The sequence below is a fragment of the Perca fluviatilis genome, chromosome 24 (assembly GCF_010015445.1).
Source record: "Perca fluviatilis chromosome 24, GENO_Pfluv_1.0, whole genome shotgun sequence".
Classification (NCBI taxonomy): domain Eukaryota; kingdom Metazoa; phylum Chordata; class Actinopteri; order Perciformes; family Percidae; genus Perca; species Perca fluviatilis.
Genome location: NC_053135.1, coordinates 8,271,809 through 8,294,613, shown reverse-complemented (window position 1 = coordinate 8,294,613; position 22,805 = coordinate 8,271,809). Strand labels below are relative to the sequence as shown.

At 40.1% G+C, this 22,805-nt stretch overlaps 1 protein-coding gene across 5 annotated transcripts in view; it reads right to left on the bottom strand.

Moving 5' to 3' along the window:
• Positions 1-22,805, bottom strand: part of LOC120554593 (FERM and PDZ domain-containing protein 4-like) — a 70,031-nt gene that overhangs the window by 17,010 nt on the left and 30,216 nt on the right. For 3 of the 5 annotated variants that reach the window (XM_039793579.1, XM_039793577.1, XM_039793578.1), the window contains exons 2-4: positions 7,415-7,537; positions 2,262-2,413; positions 1,188-1,290 (exon numbers count right to left, since the gene is read on the bottom strand). In XM_039793579.1, the coding sequence (XP_039649513.1) occupies positions 1,188-1,290; positions 2,262-2,413; positions 7,415-7,537 (378 nt within the window). Of the gene's footprint in view, positions 1-1,187; positions 1,291-2,261; positions 2,414-7,414; positions 7,538-8,855; positions 9,426-22,805 lie in introns of those variants that run through there. The other 2 variants (XM_039793576.1, XM_039793580.1) reach the window with 2 other exon arrangements.

Sequence of the window (22,805 nt, the reverse complement as noted above, 5' to 3'; positions counted from 1 at the left end):
ATAACAAGAGCTTGCTTTCTTATTAATTCTGAATATTTATTTGTCTGAATGTTATGTGATGATGACTATGCTTGTGTGATGAGCAAATGAGTAGAGCGTGACTAATACTTGGCAAGCACTTCATTAGAGTTTTTTGTGAAATTAACATGACATTGAGATTTTAAAAACAAATTAATGATAATTACTTTGTTTCACTGTTACTGTTTTTGTGCTATGATCAGTATTAAACCTGCCATTTTAAAGATCCAATATTGTAAAATGTGAGATTTCCAGGTCTTTTTTTTTATTATAAAGCAGGTCTAGGTGCTATGTAAATACTCTGAAAGTATCAAAATGCTCAATCCACAGAGAAATGCACACAGCCCGTATTCAGAAACGGCGTCTTTAAACAAGCCGTCAGGATTTCCCTATGGTTGTCTTGTCACAACTATACTATATATCTAGGTAGAAAGTGCTGCATCAGTACCATTGTAGTCATTCCCCGGCTGCAATAACGGTGCAGACGGTGAAGACTTGGAAACGCTGACCAATCATAGCAGACTGGGCTTTTTCGGGAAGGGGACTTAAAGAGACAGGCGCTAAAACGGAGTGTTTCAGACAGAGCATGAATACAGGTATATTCAGACAGACAGTATGAGAAAAAATGATGTGTTTTTTGAACATTAAAGCATGTAAACATGTTCTAGTAGAAAATACAATTATACACCTGAAATTGAGCATCATATGGGACATTTAAATGTTTCAAACTGGTTTACATTTTTTTATAATGACAAAATTCAATATTGCAGGATGTGGGTTGGAATATTAAGCCAATTTATGTTTTAAAACTGTACATGTACTGTTTGTGCATCAGGCATTGGATTTTATAGCTGTTGACAGGTTTCCCCAGGGTCGGTTTCCCCAAATTATTCTCACTCACTCGCTCACAGTGCTTTGAGCGCCACAAATGAATTCCACTCACCAGAGAGGATATCTCAAAATTTGGACAGATAAAACTATGTGCATGGCTGGATAGCACTAGAGCTAAGCAGAACAATGTCTTTTTCGTAATACGAGTGAACTGGCCCTTTAAATTTAGGTTATCAATAACCTTCAGTAAAGGGTTTGGGTTTACAAAATCCACCACCTGATTAACCTGAACTGAACACTGACACAGACCACAGTGTCCCCACGTTTTTTGCATTCACCTGACGAGGTCGATGACTCGCTCTCTAGGAGCTGAGCTGACGGGTTCATCGTTGATCATGATGATCTCATCGCCTGGCAACAGCCTACCCTCTGATGGACCACCTACACGCACACAAACAGGCAAACAAGCCATAGTTGACACACATACACAACACACACACACACACACACACACACACACACACACACACACACACACACACACACACACACACACACACACACACACACACACACACAGAGTTTAGGAATGAATCAGTGGAAGAACAGCTGAATGGATGCTGCTAACGTGTGTGATATTGTGCATATAAATGTCTCAGCTTACAAGTAATTTGGGTGTGTCCGTCTCCTGACACATACAATAGGTGTTTGATAAACTGCTGCGTCCTCAAGCACACATATTCCATTCCTTGGCAAACAACTCTAAATAGAATATTCATTAGTTCAATTGTCTGCTTGGAATTTAAGTGCGAATTATGGTTTGTTGTGTTTTGATGCAGCGACGGTGCAGACAGATTGATAAGACTGGTGTAAGCACTGTTTGGCGTCATTTGTGTCGTATTGTCAATCAAAAAATGAAACAAAAAAACAATACTTCCAGTTAAAATTATTATTGATTTGTTTTTTTTGGTGTGCAATAGTACTTTCTTGTGCAATCATAGTCTGGAGAAGTCAACCATCTGCATGGTTTCCTTTTAAACCGTGGGTCGGAGAGAAACGTATTTTCAATTGCTGTGTATGTCTGGCACATATTGCAGAATTGACAATAAAGTGGACTTGACTTGACTTAAACAACCATTACAGCAACCGTTTGCACAGATTCTGCAAACAGTAAGGAGGAACTAATGAAGTAGCTCAATGCAATATTTTAACATGCATACCTGGATGTATCAGGGCTTGTTTTCCTACTTTGTTTTGTTACAGTTTTTTTATTTAATGTTTCAGTATTGACGGTTCATTCTATTAAATATATGATTTAGAAGACCCAATGTGTTGGATTTAACCATTTCTGACTTTGGCGACTCCTTGTGGTAGAAAAGACCCTGTTATAGCCAGCAGAGCATAACGCCTACCTGGTGTGACAGAGCGGACCACCACTGGTTTCTCACTGCCTGCCACAAAACCAAAGCCCAGGACTGGGTCCCGTCTCATCTCTACCAGGCGAGGGGCGGGGGGGACCCCGTCCAGGTGAACCTCCTCCAGGGAACTGCTCTGGGACACATGGCTGGAAAATAAAGGAGAGGAGGAACATGTTGACTGAGAGAAATTCAACCAAAATCTGTATGAGGTAAAAGAAATAAAGGAAACATGACATTGTACAATTCACTTTGACTTTGATTCACTTACAGCTGGCCAGTTTGCTGACCCAATTATCCAGTGTGATGTAAAATGAGTCAGCAAATAAGTTTCTCTTCAAGAAGATGTGTAGCCGGTAATGGGCTCAATAACTGTTACCCGGATGTCCTGCTTGTTAAAGGAGGGTCTCTTAGTGCACATTAAAATGCAATCAAATCATTCATTCTTACACTCAAAATTAGTTTTAGCTCTGCAAAAAAACATTAAACTTTGAATGAACGATTTTAGCCATCGGATCAGCTGTCAGAGCCTTGGCTCAGGTTTGGTCATTAGCACAACATTTTATAGTTAAGAGCCACTTATAAAAGAGAGCACAGGTCCTGCATTCATAAAATGTCTCCGATCTGCAATCTGGAACCAATTTGCCTCTTATATCCACTTAAAAGGCTGCAGACCGTTCCAAATAAAAGTTTACTGATCATTTAACCAAGACACAATTTTTCAATATCAATGAGTAAAGGTCCAAAAGGTCTGCACAATATCATGTATGTAGCCATCAAGTGCATAATTACGACTTTGTTTCAACAGTCATATACAGTACATATCTATGTGGTTGTGATCCACAAAGAACCGAGGCTCTTGGTTTTTCAGTTTTACGCTAAGGTGGATAAAGTGATATTAATAATGATGCATGGCCAGATCATGAACATTTCCAGCTGAGCAAAAGTGACTGTATTGCATTTTGCTTTTCAGAAATTACTATTTATTTATTTACTTTTCTGGGTTGTGATTTCACCCGTATGCATGTTGAACGAAATAGTGGATCTAGAGAAAAGTCTTTGCTCTTTCGGAGAGACTAAACCAACATTTACTGCAACTTTAATGTGATATTGGTGAAATATCACATGGTCCTTTTCTGTGGCTCACTGCAAGTCACTCATGAGAGCACCACTTAAATGTAAATATACATATTAAATTAAACCTCCCTGCTTGCTGAACCTCAGACGCCTGTCTCGACTGGGACACTGAGAATGTTTGCCTGTTAATTAAGACGTGATATATGCTTTCAGTGGTGATCACTCATTCTCTCTGTCTCTCTCTCTCTCTCTATTTCTACCTCCCTCCCTCTTTCACAGTTTAAAAAGCTCCCTTGGCAGCCATTGCTTCCTCGCTGCACATTAAGTTCCAGTACATGGTGTCCATTGTTACCCAGCCAACATCCATTCCATCTTTTGTCTGCCTCTACTGTCCATACAGCAGAGAGCATATCATCCATCCTAACCTTCACATCACATTTGTCACATGTTTTAATTGTTTGCAACTACACTATCACTCTTTTTTATTTGATAAGGAAATATTGTTTTCACATTTTGCATGAACAATGTGGCTTTACCTATGGATATATATCTAGTTATTACAATATATATATATATATACCTGCAGCTTTGCCTAAATCTGCCCCGATGATGAAGCATGTTCCAACCATCCGGGATGCGACTTTATCTCCAATCCGGATCAGTTCTAATCTCCACCACCTTCTTTCCCTCTTGCGCTTTCTCATTCTGTCTCTCATTATCACATTGATCTGCATTGTACATACGGCGCAGAACTCTCAAACTAAATCTGTCTGTAATGAAGCATGTTCCAATCTGTGATGTGGGCTCATCTTCCCTGTCAGGGTCAGTGGGGTTTAATCCCACGGGAGGGCAGAGCTAGGGGGTCAGGGGGGGTCAGCGGAAAGCTAAAGACAAAAGGCCAAATCCTGGTGTTGCTGCTAGTCATGGAAGAATGGGAAAAGCATGCATAGCCATGCACTATATTTTACTAGCCAGGTACTGACAAATATTAGTGGAATAATAATCAGTTAGAAAAAGTTGGGATTAACATTCTCGCATTGCCAAACCTATCTCCACAGCGCTGCGCACGGAACATTCCGTGATGGTAGAAAAACGTGCACTGGTTTATTGGCATATCTTTAAACCAATCACAATCACAATCGTCTTGGGCGGCACTAAGCGCTGGACGCAGCAACGGTGCCTCATCAAAATAGCCCCGGGAAGGAACTTGTTTTGGTGGAACATGTGTACGTTCAAAAGTTGTTTTAGTCGTGCAACAGAAAACTCAGATTGGACAGATAGTCTAGCTAGCTGTCTGGATTTACCCTGCAGAGATCTGAGGAGCAGTTAACCATAGTCCTCATTAAATTGACAGGAGTTTAGAACGCCAACACAAAGAAAGCGGAAGGTAACAGACATCCGGACGAAAATGAAGGACATCTGGCGGAACTTCCGGTGACACCGGAACTATCCCATAAATGAAACATTGTCGATTTATACTAGGAATACCTATTATCAATATCAGTTTTGCAAGTAAGTTTCAAAGGATTTGAATGGACAACCACCATGAGTCAAAAAAGATGTAATACAGTCCAGGTCAAAGAGTAGCATGTCACAGTTACATAACATACTTTTCATATGAGAAGGGCTGGTTTGATATTATGATATGTACAGTGAGACTATACTAATTTGGCCAGGTTTTTGTATTTTATTTCTACTGACAAACTGACTTTCTTTCTCTTACAAATTCATGACAAGAACTGATTCATGACAATGTTGGATTTGCAGGATTTTTCTATCAATGTGACTTTGATTTTTCAGGTATTTTGTTCAGGTGGGCCTATTAAACTTGTCGCTCCCCTAATTTGACACTTAGGCATAAGTATGCATCACTGTCATACATCTCAGAGTGGATGTCAAGAAACCACCTGAAGAACAACTCGTGGTCCTTCAGGGGAAGGGATGCAGTGGTGGGCCCTGTAACTGGAATTTGCCCCTTCCTCACTAAGGAGCCACCTTCTCATAGTATGCATAGAGCTGGATATCGTTCAAAAATGTTCGATACCACTACCAATACCGTGACTCTGATACCGGTTCCTGAATGATGACTTTTTTCATCATACTAAGCACTTAGTGCATCCTAAACAAGCACATACTAGTTTATTAATATGATATATACTTAGTGTAGTAAAGTGTTCCTAAGGAGGGTGAATGCACTTATTGAAAGTCACTTTGGATAAAAGCACCTGCTAAATGAATTAAATGTAATGTAAAAGAGATACTCCTGCCTGGTATTTTATCTATTGACAGTTGCTCAGTGGAAATTCTAGAAATGTACAATATCTTGATATATGAACGTCGTAATTTATGTTACATCATTGTATCCATATCGCCCACCTGTACATCCATCTGAGGCAATGTAACACCAATGAAAAAGGGACCAATATCGGGTGTGAGTGGGGAATACTGCACCAGAGCAGTTGGCGGGGTTTATAAAGCATACACTCAGGTAAGCTTGCAACTGTCTAGGGTTGTGAACATCCACAAAGGCAGGCATATGATTACACTGTGAAATCATTTATCCAATTAAATCTACTGCAAAACCTATACACTGCCTGTGCAAAAAATAAATACACTGACACTTGAGTGAAGAACCTGAAAAACCTGCTGGACCATGTTAGGTAAGGTTAGGGGAATTATCTGTCCAATATAGTTAAATCAACTATTGCCTTTCCTCCCTCTCACTCTCTTTTCTCCTTCTTTCTCTGTCTCGCACAAATCCAATTGTGATACTTAATCTGCGTCACCTCTTCTAAAGCCAACAGCTTTTCTCTGGGAACAAAGCCACATAACCAGAGCTGTCTCCCCTGTCATATTTGACTCCCCCATCATGGTGGCAGACAGAGGAGAAAAGGGACAGAAAAGACGAGAGATAAAACGAAGAAAAAGGAAATGAAAGGAAGAGAGGAAATAAGATACAAATAACAGAATGTATAGAGAAAGGATCGGAGGATATGCTGTATCGTAAGAGGGCAGGAGAGAAAATGGAAACAAGAACAGAAGATACTGGGAGGAGTATTGAAAATAATCGTAGTGTGTGCCCAGTGTTGAATGTTTTACTTTATCAGTATTGCATTTGTCCAAGGAAGCCAAAGAAAGCAAAGAGACCAAGGTAAGGGAATTGATGCCAAGGGGTCAAAGCGAAGAGGACAGAGGTAAAGGAAAGGTCAAAGAGAAAATGGAGAACACAGGAGGAGGCCATATAGGGGTAAAGAGACGAGAATAGATAGAAAATAGATAAAGAAAGGAGATATAAAGAAGGATGAAAAGTTCAAAAAGATCAGAGGAAAAGCATCAGCGAGAAGTAGAAGTGCAAGACAAGATGGAGAAGAAATAAAACAAGATAACAAGTGGCAAAGAGAGTGGAAAAGTAGAAGAGGAGGAAAGGTAACTGGTGGAAAAGTGAAGCGTATAAGTGGAAAAGGAAACCATTGGCATCCACGGTCAATTAATTCACAGTATAGTTTTACCACCGCATAAAGCAATTTGTGCATCAAAAACATCATGTCAATGCAAGTTAATTGGATCGCAGCTTATCAAAATCAGGCACGTCTGCCCGACACAGAGCCTGATCCACAGTGTTTACATGTATTCTGGATTTATTGTGCAGAATGTTCTGTATGCCAAGCCATCAATGCTGGCCCAACTTGAGGATTTGGCTGAAAGTTTCTTCCCGCATAACAAATTAACACAGACAACTGACACTGAACGCACACGTGGAATGCCAAATGACCTGAACAATGGCTATTTTTTGTGCATGTAGGGAGGAAGGGGCAGGTGAAACAACACCCATAACACTGGCTCATTAAAATACGTTCGTGATTAAACTAGAGTAATAATTCTGGGAATAGGCAGGTTGAAGGAAAAACTCAAAAAAATGCAACATTAGTCAGCTAAAACAACTTTTGAACCCTGCACTACCACTGTTTCTCCAGTGGAACTTTATAATGCAACCATATGCAACTGTGGGGACTCTAGAATGATGATTGTGCATCATCCCTGCATGCTGGTGTTTATGATCATACTGGACATACTTGGTGAGGAAGTCCCGTCCCTCCCTGGTGCTGTTCATGCTGTCCCAGCTGTATGGAGGCCCCTGCAGTCCACCCCAGGAGCCTGGGCCAGGGGGCGGCCAGCCCGACATTTTGTTCTTATGGCTGAAACAAAAAAGGACAAAAAGAACGGGGAAAATCAGCATTTGATCGTCATGTATCGTGTTTTTGTCAGTGTGGTGTGGAAGATAATTAAAGTAAGGGATTCTGTCTCAGTTTCAATCTCAAATACACTTTCTGAGCAGTGAAGTAAAACAGCTTCCTACTTAATATTTTTTGGGGGGTTTTAGAAAATATGTAGACAAACAAGGACCAGTATCTTGAATCACAGCAGAGTGAACCTGGTAAGATGTTAATTTTTGAGAACACAGCAAGTACCTTACTCCACCTGCACATACGTCAATTCTAGTAAAAACAAACATTTAACAATATTTAAACGAAACTTCCGGTTTCGACTTTAAATAGCTGCAATCTTTAGATTGATTAGAAGGCTTTTATGCAGGGAGATGATCCACAGAGAACAGAACTCATACATAAATATCACAGCACATGCATTTACTTATTTCAAGCGTTAAATCATTTAAGAGAAGAATCAAAAGGTGAATTTATAATGGAAATGGCCATACAGCTCCGGTTAAATCCCTCTCCGCTGAATTAGTGTGACCTCTCGTGTCTCCGTGAGTGGCTTGCAGTGCGAGATAGCAGTGCTTAGTGCAATCGACCGCAGTCAAATAAAAGGCTCATCGGGTCCGTAGATAGGCAATCAATGGCTGCATGTACGGGCATGCACTGATGTATTTGCTCTGCAAAAGTGTACGCACGTGCTGATGTGACAGCTAATTTGGTTAACGCAGAATACTCAAATAATGTCACTGAGGCTTTCAGGAGAATGTGGAGAGACAGAGGGAGCTCCAATGTGGTGCTATATTGAGAATTGAACAGACCACCCTCCTGAGTCACTGAGTTGAGCCTCACATGCTATAGTCACTAATCATGCACAGATCGTAAAACCCTCCACAGAAATAATCACAAATGCAATAAAAGATCATCAAGCCCGGAGAAATGCCACTGAATTCAAGCATCTACAGTATGCACTTCATACCCATATTTGATTTATTTTGGAGAACACTTCCTCCCACACAGCCATAAACCTCGAGGAGGAGTTTATTGTCCTGACCTCATATCCATGATAGCGAGCTGATGCATAGCTACAGTAACAATGAATAGATTGATGGCATTTCAGTGCCAAGATTCAGGCCGATATTCTGTTACGCAGCATATTCTCTACTGTGTGCTTTATAGCAGAGAGCCCTAACACGTCACAGTTTCAGCTCTGGGATATATCCCATTGAAAGCAAAGGCCCCAAATTGATCATATGCTCTCTAGTCAATACAAATTCTTAAAATGGAAGAAAATGCGTACTAGACAAGGACGTCATCACCGTAAGACTCCAGCTGATCGATTCCCATATTGTGCCGTTGATGGGTTGAATACATCAGTCAGTCATGTCACAGCTTGCAGTGTGTGAAAAAGAAAATTGGCCTTAGATGAAAAGTGTAAAACACTATCAGACCCTTTCAGTCATCCTGCTGGTCAGTTGTTATGTAGAAGGAAAAAAGCTTACTAAATGATACATCAGTTGTCTCAAGAAATACACATATCTTCCTTTCTTCCATTAAAACCAACTGCAAAAAAACAAAAAAACATAACAAAAATAGGCAATAGATCCACTTCAGCACTCTAGGGCTTTTCTTAACTCATCTCGATTCTGTTGCCACTTGTGTTTCTGCTGATCTTCAGTCATCCGAAAGAAAAACAGATCCACCGCCACTTCAGAATCACAATCAGTGGCTCTTGTGCTCCAAATATACAGAGGCCGTGGCGTTAACGGCTGTGCAGATCTCCAGTGTGTAGCCAGACATTTATCGGTGTTTGTCATTGTGCTGCTGCTCCTGCTGCTGAGAGCAGCTTTGGTCCAAACTGAACTAAACTGCTGTGGCCTCGCCTCCTTTATCCCATAATCCCTCTCATCACAGAGAAAACAAATCCAGCTGTGTGTATGTGTATGTGTGAGAGAGAGTAGGAGTATTTGTGTGGATGAGAGAGAGAGAGAGATAAAATGAGAGGGTGTGTGTGTGTGTGTGTGTGTGTGTGTGTGTGTGTGTGTGTGTGTGTGTGTGTGTGTGTGTGTGTGTGTGTGTGTGTGTGTGTGTGTGTGTGGAGTAAGAGGCTTTTCGGAGAGCAACAACGTGTATGGAAACATCACTCCATCTCAGAGCTGGAGACACAGCAGGAAGTGTTAAGAGGAAACTGACTCTTAAAGTTCACCTTGATGTCATTAATATTTCACTCTTCACTTTTGGTCTTCCTCCAATGAGAAAAAAGTCTTTTTTAAGTCCGAATGAGACAGAGAAGGGCAAATGGTTCTGCCAGTAAATAGCTGAGTGATATTGCCATTCCTAGTGGCAGAAAATACACTTTAGGGCCCACTTGTAAATGAAATACGGCATATGGGATGGATATTTTCGACATTGTCAAGGTCCTTTGCCTCGAAGCTGCTCACTATCAGCATCACCTCCCTGACTTACTAAAAGCAGAACGTCGGGATTTCGGTGTGCACTTTCAAATTGCTCTGAACGAGAGCACTAAATCACATAATTGATACTAATTTTATAGCTGCATGTTTAAAGAGAAACCCTACAAGTAGCAATGAAAACCGAATCCTCTATCCTTTAGCTGGGCTTCTTCCTGGCTTCTCTTTTTCTCCCTCAATATTTTTCTACGAGTTCACAAGGTTACTGACTAAAGAATCTCTGTGCAGGAACGTACAAACACCGACAGATCAGAACACAAAATACTGTCGATAGAAATGTAACAGGCATTCACATCATGAAAGTTGTCTCCTCGATGAACTATGCAGCAGAGTTTTTGTCCAACTGATGTAGCACAAACTCGCTGTCTTGACATTAGGCCTTTTCCCCTGTTCTGCCCCTATTTGATGCGTTTCCCGTCAACATACCAGGAATCCAAATATATATGCCTTCAAAAGAAGCGGCAGGGTGTTGTTCTGAGGGTTGAGAGAGAGACATGAACTGATCAGTTGGAAAGGTACTTTCCAACTGATCAATTCATGTCTTTCTCTTTACCTCTAGGGAACAATTTCTCCCCGTCATCCACACTACTGCTCAAAAGCTAAACTTCATAAAATAAATTCAAATCAATTTCTCTTTCCTTGACAAAAATGTACTGACAAGAACCAGTTTTCAGTGAAAAGGTGGGGCACAATTTAAGGAAAATTGCTATTTTTTAAATGCTTTTTAAAAATGTAGTAATATGAGATACATTATGGCAGCATCGGGGAGGGGGCGGGGGCGGGGGGGGGGGGGATTTCATAGATTCTAGATATATTTTGACAGGTTGCTAGTTTATAGAGAGACTGCCTGTGCCAGTGGTGTCTCTGTTTGTAAGTAATCCACGGAGCAGTAGATTTTGTTTTTGTTCAATGGTTTTGACTAACTTAGAATCCTGATGTTCGGTTCACCCATAACACCCCCCCCCCTCCCCCCGCTGCCTAATTGATTTGTCATGGCTATTCCCTCATAGACTGCCATTACAGATATTGATCCGCTCTGTTTATTAGGTTGTTTAAAACCATAAGGATAAATATTGTATAATTTATTGCAAGGCATAACCTCTGCAGCCACTGTGTGAGAGCAAGTGAGTTTTAGTCAGTGGATCATCATTGCAACTTTCCACCCGAATATATTTCGCCGCATCACAAATAAATGCCCGTCCTTATTTAGTAGCAAGGATGGTGTTTACTGGAGTTAGTCAGGTTGTTTTTTGCTGCATCATATGTCAGACCTTCCTATCACAGAAAGCAGTGGAGCCAGCTGGCACAGCCCTCCCCTGCACAGCCACCACATGCTCCAGTCAGCAAGAACGCACAGCTCCAAACACGGAGCTCTGGGTGCATCTCAACAAAGGTTTCATTCCTCCTATACTGCAGCTCGGATTCAGACTGCTGCTGTCCAGTGAGGTAATTCATCACGGGGTTCAGCAAAGGCAATAGCTATAGTACCACATACACATTAGCCTAATATGTAATAGTCCATTATTAGTAGTAGATTAAAGTAAAAGTAAAGATTAAAAATCCCCTTTTCTCTGACATTCATTACATTTCATCAGTAAATATCATTGTTGTGGCTTTCATAGAGAATTCTGGAACTCAAGAGCCAGTAGAAATAGGTCCTTATGTCCAATGATAACTGTAGTCTTGTAGTTACAAATTAATAATTCATGCTCCCGAAATAATGTCCAGTTACTGTAACATGCAGCAACAGATGCTACAGGTTGTTGTGGCAAATTTGGTCCGTTTAGAAGGAGCGTTAGCAGCAGGTTAGAAACTGTGAATTGTGATTCCACATTGTTTCAGCAATACTAGCCAGATTTTGGCTGCTATCAGTTCGGTGCACTGTGTATCCTAACGCAGTGCAAAGCAAACAGTTACTGTTGCCATAGACAGTCCTAATCTAAGTGATCTGCTTGTGTTTATTGCAATGTTGTTTTGATTTTAAATGGAGATATGTGGACATTGATCTTGGCCATGCCTTAAAGCAACTGTTGCTTAATGTATTGCATTCAGGTGGTTTCCAGCTAGAGCCCTCCTTGGTCCTTGGTCTGTCATCCTATAGCTCATGGTGGTTCATGCTAGGTAATGTTAGGAAACATTAGGCTAAATATTAAATATATATGGGTTTTAAACTGTTGGTCAGACAAAAACAAAACATTTGAAGACATTACCTTGACATCTGGGGGATTGTGATGGCCATTTTTAACAATTCTGTTTTCCGTCTGAGACTTACCAGGCTCTCTACTGTACTTTGTTGTTTGACCTGACTCATTTCTAGTTTGGACTCTACTCTGTCACAGAACCGTGACATTAGTCAGCCTCTGTCTGACTGTCTCTTTAAATCAAAGTCAGGAGCAGAGAGTGATCTGAATCTCTCGGGCATTTCTGCATTGATCTTTGCTAACAAAACACATTTTCAATTCAGAGCTTGAATTGTACTTTAGACATTTTAAAGATCCAGGCTCAGGATTTAGGCCATTTAAAGGACTGTGTCTGCCAATGGCCTGACGGCTCATTACCGCTTTTACTGCTTGGAGTGAAAATAATTTAGTTTGACCTTTCTTTTTTGAATAGACCCCCCGCCCCCCATACACACACACACTCCTAATGTCTTGTTAAAACCCCTCAAGACTGATTGAATTTGCACAAAAAGCAAAGAGCTCTCCCAAGATGCTTTAGCCTACATTATGACAATGCTCACTAAAGCCAGTAGCATAAAACCCGCACCGCCCCCTGCCAATTCTCACCACTTTACACTCTACAGAACAACTAGGGTAATTTAAGCTAGAACTTTCCCCACATCTTTTTACAAGCTCAGCTGCTGAGTGACCTGCAAGCTGGTAGAGGTGAGGACCCCTCTCAGACATGTAGGTTAAGTGGTGGGTGGAACAGTGAAATATACATAATAAATGTACATCAGAGTTTGAGTCACCTCTTTTCTTCCTTTATTCATTTCACCATGTCAGCTGAGTCTGCAAGTGTTCATTCCCAGTCGTTCATTTATACACTGATATAATGGATTAAGTGCTTTAAGAAAATCTATTCCAATCCAAGGTATTTCAGCTCTAGGGACTTGACATGAGATGCACAGAGACAACTTTCAACTTGCTGTGATTTCACACTACTGAACACGCAAATCTCAGAAAAACTTTCCATAAAACTTCACAATTAGCCTGAAGTAACTCTGTGCATATTTAAAGACTGTATCATCTTCAAACTTAGCAGGAGGCTCAATTTAAAACACTGGTTCTGGTTTAAAGGGCCAAAAAGAAAAGGGGGAAAAAAGGAGTAAAAATGAATACAGGATGTTTTGATCTGCTTGTGGTTTAAAGATACCATAAAACAAGAACACATGACGACATGGTGTAAGTGACTTAAACCCCATAAACACTGTGAGATATCAGTTTAGAGGTTAATTGCATGTCACACTGTGCAATAATAAAAATGTCAGCTGCAGTCTGTGTCAAACAGGCAGTATCATTTGGCATTGTGTGATTAATACTTGGTGAATCATAGCATTATGATGTTAATAGGTGAAGAAAAACTACAAGCAGAGAAACGTCATCAATTCGTATGGCACCCATACTGTATGGGTGCTTAAAATGTTGGTGTGTGTATTCTGCCACATTTAATGTCCCTTTACAATTCTCAAATGTGAGGATTTGCTTCTTTTCTTGGTCACATGTGATCGCACACTGAATATCTTTGGGTTTCGGACTCTTGGTCACACAACAGAAGCAATTCAAAGATGAAACCTTGGGCTCTGAGACATCATAATGTACACATTTTATGAATAAACGATCAATTAATTAAACGAGAAAATGATTGTCAGAATGAATAATCATCAGTTGCAGACCTATATCACAGTTACATCTAAAGCTAAATTAACTGGATTCGTGCTCTTGTCAGTAGGATTGTCCAATTTGGCATTAATTTGTCACTAATAATGTCCTAATTTGCTTGCTAATGGAGCTTCTTCCCTCTTAGTCTTCCTCATTATGCTCATTAATGTTCCAACTTAACACACTCATAGCTCCTAGCAAGACAACTCCAGCCATCGCCTGACCTTCTTCTTGTCCAATCCTCTCTCTTACTCACTCAGTCTTTCTCCCATGACGTTGCGCAGTTCATAAATGAAACATTGGTGCATGTTGTTAAAAAAGTTGCCCTGGAAGTGCTCTTACTTTATATAGCTTTACTATCTGAAGACAACATGCTCTCTCTGCATTTCACATACACACATATAGGCATGCACAAAAAAACAACATGCACACACACTTTCTTTTTATGTAACCACTTAAACATTAAGCTCCATTCTGCATGCTCTCTGAACATCTTGCAGAGTACAGATGTTTGCTAAACAAGCATAATGGAATAAAAAAAGCAGAACGGAAAAAACTACAAGAACTTCACAAAGTTGTTAATTTGCAGCAGAGGCTTCGGGAAGCACTTTGGAAAACAACTATTCTCAATCTTATTCACTGATAAACTGAAAGGAATAATGGATACATCCATTCAGATGATTCCTGTTTGCTTTTCCAACCATCCATCTGAAACTGAAAAGCTCTCCCATTTACCATTTAAAGGCTACATTCAGATTTCCTTGAGTAGCACTAGGCCATCAAGACTTTGGACAGGAGCCCTCAATCCTAAAGCTAAAGCATTCAAGCTCCTGATCGCAAGCCTGATAATCAGATTGAACTGCCATTTTGCTTCACTTCAGTCTATGTGTTCGTTTTAGCCGAGTTCTGTTTGCGAGAAGGGTCATTTTGGTTTCTTAAGGCAAAATCCAGTCATTTAAATTTTGCACCATTGACCAATAGCAAGCCATCTTGACAGTGCTGCAGACCTTTGTGGAAACCGAGAGCTGTCCAAAATAGAGCTGCAAAGATTAATCGATTAGTTGTCAACTATTACATTTATCGCCAACTATTTTGATAAGCGATTAATTTAATAGACCAAACAACTAATCGATTAATCAAGAAAATAGTTGACTGATTGACAATGAAAATAATTGTTGGTTTCAGCCCCTTGAATTTCCCCTTAGGGGATCAATAAAGTATCTATCTATCTATCTATCTATCTATCTATCTATCTATCTATCTATCTATCTATCTATCTATCTATCTATCTATCTATCTATCTAGCTAGCTAGCTATCTATCTATCTATCTATCTAGCTATCTATCTAGCTATCTAGCTATCTATCTAGTCCAAAATGGAAGAAGCTACCATAGCTTCTTAGCTTGATTGCACCACTCACTTGTATTTGACCTTCTCTGTAAGAGTAAAAACTACTCCACAAAAGAAGCAGTTATGAGTCAATGGCACAAATACATGTTTTAATTGAACTATGTGAACCAAATGTCCCATTAAGTTATTGTCCTTTTTGTAGCTTGTTAACTGTTCTTTCAGCTAAGTGTCAGTTGGCAAGGTTGTTGGCTTAGAGAGCGTTTTATACCTCTACCTTTAACTCTTTATTGAATGAAATGCAATTCTGAGAACAAAATGCCAGGGCAGTAATCCGCTCTGTACATAGAAATGTCACTCAAGCCTCTAGCATGCCTATTTCCTGAAGTCGTGACATTTTTCTGCCACTATTCTTCATAAATGTATTTTCAGCCTCTGTCACAGGAAGATAATGTCTCCATTCTTAATCCATTAAAAGCTCCGATTGGTTTGTTGTTTTTTCAACCTGGGATGTTAATGAGCACAACACTAGAACCATTTGAATTGTTGAAAGAAATCTGCAGTGAATCAGAGGTGTGGAAATGATCTAGTATACACACTCAGCATCAGTAATCTGAAATGGAAAGCACAAAAAAGATGATGTTCTCAGCTGATCTCAAAAGAAAATTTTGTTAAACCATGTTATTTATTTTAACCCTGTCCTCTCACATCTGGTTTAGGCTACAATACTGGACCATATGCAATCATTTGTATCTCCCCGTCGGCCACCAGGTTGCTTAATCCATAGTCTATCAGCACTAACTGCAGAGGCAGTGAGTCACCGCTATTCTGCTATTTTATGGTTGCGGGTAAATGTTGAATTTGTCATGATGATCTGTGCTGCACTATGCACTATAAAGTCTTTCCCCTACAAATTAATGGCCCTCTGAGATCATAATAAAGACTGAACTGTACTTGAGCTGATTAGTGGGATTTGGATCTTTATATCCTCTAGAGATGAAATTCCACTCCTTACAAACACTGACTGGTCTTACTGATGTGGAAACATGCCAACGGCGTGTGATGATGGAATCAATTAAAAGCTTACATAAAAGCTTTTCCACACAAAGACATAAAAATAGGTGAGCGAGGGAGCTGCTACGTTGAAGCTTTCATTCAGCTTTCATTTCAGGACCACAGACAGCTCCCCTTCTATTATACAGCACTGTTCAGGATGGGAATACTGATTTTCATGTCAACGCAGTGCAAAAAATAATGCATGATCTTGCTACACTCATCGGCCACTTTATTGGGTAAACCTTAATAGAAGGGGAGCTGTCCGTGGTCCTGAAATGAAAGTTCAATGAAAGTACTGGGTTGGACCTCCTTTTGCTAACAATACTGCCTTAATATTTGGTGGCGTGGATTCAACAATGTGCTGGGAACCTTCCTTAGAGATTTTGGTCCATATTGAGATGATAACATCAGGCAGTTGCTGCACATTTGTTGGCTGCACAACCATGACGCGAATCTGCCGTTCCACCACATGTCAAAGGTGCTCTATTGGTTTGTGATCTGGTGACTGTGGAGGCCATTTGAGTACAGTGAACTCATTGTCATGTTCACGAAACCCATTTGAGATGCATTGAGTTGCTGCCATGTGATTGGCTGATTAGATATCTGCGTTAACGCGCAGTTAAACAGGTGTACTTCATAAAGTGGTCTGTGAGAATCTCCTGACACACACACAAAAAAAAAAAAAAAAAAAAAAAAAAAAAAAAAAAAAAAAAAAAAAAAAAAAAAACAAAAACAAAAATACAACTTTGTACATGTCAGGGTTAGGTCGATAAGTACACAGTCAGCTGTATCAATCACAGCTGTCCGGCATGGTTGAATCTCCAGCCACTGTGTCATAATTTCCAGAAGCTCAAAATAGAGCAAAGTAAACACTCCAAATATAAAAAAAGACATTTAAGGGCCTTCCAGCTCTATTTGTTCCTTATCCATTATTTCATTTCTCCCTTTGCTCTTTTCTCTCCTTGTTGCTCTCGCACTGCACCCTGCTGCCTGCATGCTTAACACACACACAAAGTGTACCAGACTAGAACTGGGCACACTCTGTCCTTTCCCTACCAAATATTTGGACTATTCCACAGGCTGCTGGCCAGAATCTTCACTGTGGCAGCGCACACACACTTACACATATCTGCTCAACGACTGTCCTTAACTGCACTGCAAATGGCATTTAACGGCTTGAGCCAAGACCGTGAGTGTTGCATTCCTCTTCAGAATGAACGTTTTCTGCAGGGGGAGAGCAGCATGTGGTTGGAGGACAGCAGGTGCAGCTACAAGTGTGTTCATTAATAAGATAAGATCATATCAGATGAAACCTCTAGATGCTTGTGGGGAAAGTTCGAAATATGGGATCTGGCAGAGGATAGCACACAAAAACAAAATATAAATATGCTAGAAACCATAAAAAAATAAATAAATCGATAAAACAGATGTTTAAAGATTTACCTGTATAAATGCTGCCGAAAAGGTTGACATTGCAGATAGACTATAAGATGGGGCAGAGTGTGTTACATGTAAAAACTTACTTGCTATTACTTCACTTGATTCGTTGATGAAAAAAAAAAGAAAAATTTATGGATAAATACAGGTAACCCCAAGTATATGCTATTATTATTATTCTGACGATTTAGACATGAATGTAAAAAGTCTGTGCTGCACTTTGGGAGGCATGTAAGTCAAAGGAAAACTACATAAGGTGTATAACAAGAAAAATGTCTTTAAAATGACAGTTTTATCAGGAAAGGATGAAAATGATGAAATATATTTTGCTAAAGGTATGAGTTATGTCTACAACCTGTCACCGTGCCAGTGTATTTGTATCAGCAGCAGACCTAAAACACTTTACAGTGTTGCATTTCATCCTTTGCAGCACAGCAGTACGTCTCTGTTGGACAACACAGTCTGCTGCACAACACTGCATTGATTCTTTGTAAATGTCACTTTGTAAAAGGCCCAGTGGAACCAGGGGGCAGAAAACACAAAGGGCACCAGAGCAGAGTTTTAAATTATGTTTTTAAAAGAAATCTGATGAGCGTCTTTTTGAATTATGTTGTTTGGATTTGGCCTAAAGCTCGACAGAAACAGCACTTAAATTCACTGTTGAGTTTCAGCCAGGAAATTAAGACTCAGAATTTTCATTTGCGGCTTGCACCTTTGGGCTGTCGATTAATGGATCCAAGAACAAGTTCTGAGATATGACGTAAGGACCGGAATCAAACAGATGGATCCCCCAGAGACAACTAAAGACAATTACTCACCAGTCACCTTACTTTCACAGTCTGTCATGAAGAAAACAATTGAAAAGTCAGGGCTTGGATTTTCCCTTTAAACAGACAAACACTATTTTGTAAAGTATATGTGGTGATCCAGTGGTTTCAGTAAAAAGCATAATAATGAAGACAAAAGTCAGGTGGGGCTTTTGCAGTCTGACTTAAGAAATCTTGTTTAAAAAAAAAAAATCTCAATGAGAAATTTTAAAATCAGTTTTATTCATCACGTAATATTATTTGTTCTAGATCTTATAAAAATTAATTTAGCTTTCTGTGTCAAAGCCCTTTTAATCCTGTTCATATTTTGGACATGGGAGTAGAACTTTCACTGAGGCCATGCCTATGGGGAGTTTCACTACCAGTTAGTTTCTGGTTGGTTGACTGTACTCGCGTGATGTAATGACGACCAAGCATTGACTATCTCAGACTATTTGGTTCGAGCCAATTTCAAAGGTTAAAGAAAGAGCACAGTGTGTTTGTGCATGCATATCTGCTAACCCTGTAAAAGAATCCAGTGTGTGAATACACGCTAAATGCACTCGAGTTCACTTCATTTGTCACTGGGTGCATTCGGTCCATGTCAAAACACATACAGGCTGAAAATATTACAGCCGGCTCGAACATCTGCACCAAACATTGAAGCATTATTCCCCAGGCTAAAATACCACAGCAGAACAAGCGTCGTTGAACGCTCCATAAATAAGATTACACAGGAGGTTGGTGATCATTGCGATGAATAAGAAACACTTGTCACTCATGTCTTGTTTCTTGAATCATGTCGGAATGAAAACCCTCCAGTGAAAAAAAAAAAAAAAAGAGTTCGGTAGGGCGCACTGTTGAGTGTTCTGTGAAGCACTTTGAGAAATGATGCACTTACAATTATGGGGACGTAATAGCGATGCTCAGTCAGTGCAGGAATGGGTTTGGGACTTACATATACATGCATGCCAGGGTTGAACATGCATCACTAGAGCAAGTGCATGCATGTGTAAGTATGCATACTGTACTGTATGTTGGTTTACAGTGCATTGTGTGTGTGTGTGTGTGTGTGTGTGTGTGTGTGTGTGTGTGTGTGTGTGTGTGTGTGTGTGTGTGTGTGTGTGTGTGTGTGTCAACGTGGCTCTGAATACACAGTGGCACTTAAGTATTATGTGATAGTATTTGGAGCAGAACTAATCACTCTACTAGCCTCTTTAGTAAACAGATGTATCAGACAACAGACAACTGGCTGAAGTCAGTGTGAGCTCATCCAGCATGTGCCTTGTCACATCTTTTTAACTGTATTTAGTTAGATCATACTTATTAATTGCTATACTGCACACTTTGCTTATTGCGTTTACAAATGCACACTGCTGGCAACTCTATCAGAAAGCTGGACGGAAGGAGTTTGTTAAAAGTTGAAAGTCTACTTTACTATAACTGACAACTTACGCAACACTCAGATGTGGGAAAGCCCAACTGATATGAACTCACATTACTTGATACAAATGCGAACTAATAAAATTTCTCAATTTAAACAGCCGTTTAAGATAAATGACAAGGATTAATTAATTCCACAGTTTTTCTGTCATGTTTGATTTATTTGTTCCACAGTACTGTCTCTTTCCCTGTTACAAACCACACCCAGCATACTAGCATGTATGTGTGTGTGTGTGTGTGTGTGTGTGTGTGTGTGTGTGAGAGAGAGAGAGAGAGAGAGAGAGAGAGAGAGAATATGAAATACAAGATACAGCAAGTTATTTTTAACTTTCCTTCGGTCCTACACGGACAGAATTGCTCTGTTACAAACCACATCCAGCATACCAGCATGTATATGTGTGTGTGTGTGTGTGTGTGTGTGTGTGTGTGTGTGTGTGTGTGTGTGAGAGAGAGAGAGAGAGAGAGAGAGAAAGAGAGAGAGAGAGAGAGAATATGAAATACAAGATACTGCAAGTTATTTTTAACTTTTCTTCGGTCCTACAGAATTGCTCACTTGATGTTGTAAAACCGAGCTAAAGTAATCAATTATTGAGTACACTCTTAGAGGCATGTACAGTATGACTGCATTTGTGAAACATCCTCATCCGCTCATCGCGTCATTCTACTTGACAGTTTGCGAGTGGTCAAATCTGTGGAGACTTGTATGTATTTTAAGCTTACTAATCACTTAAAGAAATGTATAGTTTTTCAAATAACATACTTGTTACATAATGAAAGACAGATGCCAAATTCGCCCATGTGTCCTGGGCGTTGTATGATAACACTTCACTGAGCATGTATCTGAAACAGCAGCTGTAAGGGTAAATGGTACGGAAAGTGGATACAGTACACTGAGACATGCACTTCACGCTGAATATGTTCTGGAAATGTACCATGTAATGTTGTTTTTTTTTGTTTGTAAATGCTTTGCTGGGAATTTTGGGAGCTATGCACTGGATTATTTCTAGGCTTGGCTGGTTGCATTCTCACATTGATGACAAGACTCCTGTGTTGTCTTCTTTACCAGGTGAGATGCAAAGGGAACAAATGAGAGCCAAAACTGAAATATGGCGGCAGCAGAATTCTGCATGTCCTATCTAAATCCAAAAGCATGCATGTTAAGTAAGTGCTCCTGTCAGTGCCCCCTGACCAAAAAAGGCACTGGCAAAAAGAACTGGAGTTGGTCCATGGGCGCCTGTGGCTGCCCACTGCGTCTATGTAAAGGATGAGTTAAATGCAGCAGACATTTAGCTTCTCTTTGTATGCTTAGAAATGACAATGAAGGCACGTTTAACCTTTTACTTTTAAGGAGTGATGAAATTCATGAGAGGATTAACGTTATTAAGAGGTGGTAGTGAGATGCATAGACTGTATAAGGTTGGCAATCAAGCTACAGTATGTCACTCAGAGGACAGGTTAAAATAGGTTTTATATTCCCTTCATTTTCAACCATTACTCACAGTAGGGCTCCCGCTGTGCTGAGGGAGAAACAAGGGTTGTGAATTTACCTTATCCCATGAGCGCTGTGAGACCAGCACTAATCCTGTCATGTTTGAACAGAGTCAATATGGACATTTCCATAATGCAGGCCTACAGATGGGCAGTATGTACCCTAAAGTAATTCTAAAAATGAACCTGAACACATCAGCGACAGAATATTTTAATAAAATATGTGTTATTGTAGCCAGCTGCTTACTCGACATAAAGCCCCCTGTAGTGTTAGAATGAAGTTAAAACTTCAGAAAGATCAGTCACTTGAGTGAGTCATCTTGGGACACATGGGTGGTTTTGATGCCTTTGTTCTCACAAATTGCTATGGGGTTCAACCTAAGGGCAAAACACCATTACATGCCTTGTTATGGGCGTTAGGGAAAGGAGAAGGTTGTCTAAGCAAACAGAAAAGCTTCCAATTGGACATCCGCAGTCACAGTTGGGTCTCAACAAGGCAGTTATCCATTTATGAAGCAAAAGGCTGTGCTCCAATGTATCATTAAATAATGCACTAAGCAGGTCCCATGCAGAATACATGAGACATAAAAGTGCCGACAGAGAAACATGCTGTATGTCGAATTCTCTTAACGTTTACAGAGTATGTGACAAACTCCTGTGGGCATTACCTCAATAATAACGTCCCTTTTTGCATCACCGATAAGCTGGCACATTGTGTCTGAATGTCACCGCGCTCACTGTTTGAGAATTAAAGCGTTCTTGGGGAGATGCTGCTTGTTCTAGAAGTTATTTGTTTTTGCGAAGCAGAGATGAGGGAAGGAAGTTTCGGCTCTGAACGGAGCAAGAAAGAAAATGGGTTTTGCTTCATTTGCATAATTGATCGCATTTGGTCTCGCGTCAGAGGGGAGCGGAAGCACGAAGCGCATCGCTCCATTCTTTCAGTGTTATCTGGTGTGAGAGATGACTGGAATTATGGGAAGTAAAATGTGGTAATCATAACATAACAGAATATTAGTGTTCACCAGGAAATGAATCCCTGCAGAAGACATGCGTAAGAAGGAAGGACTGATTAAAGTATTCCATTACAGAGCTGGTATCTTTTATTGAATAAGCACTGTGAGATAACAAATGTGTTATTCTGCTGGGCTTAAAATCAAACTTGCTACTGTTTGCTACTGGCTTTACACCTACAACAAAAAGAAAAGTACACATTTGTTGACACATGTATAAACAAAAAATGCCTTAAACTATATTTCAGCATCCTGGCACAATCAAAAACCATATCAGTCCTAATTTAAAAAAGGGTGAATCACACCTACGA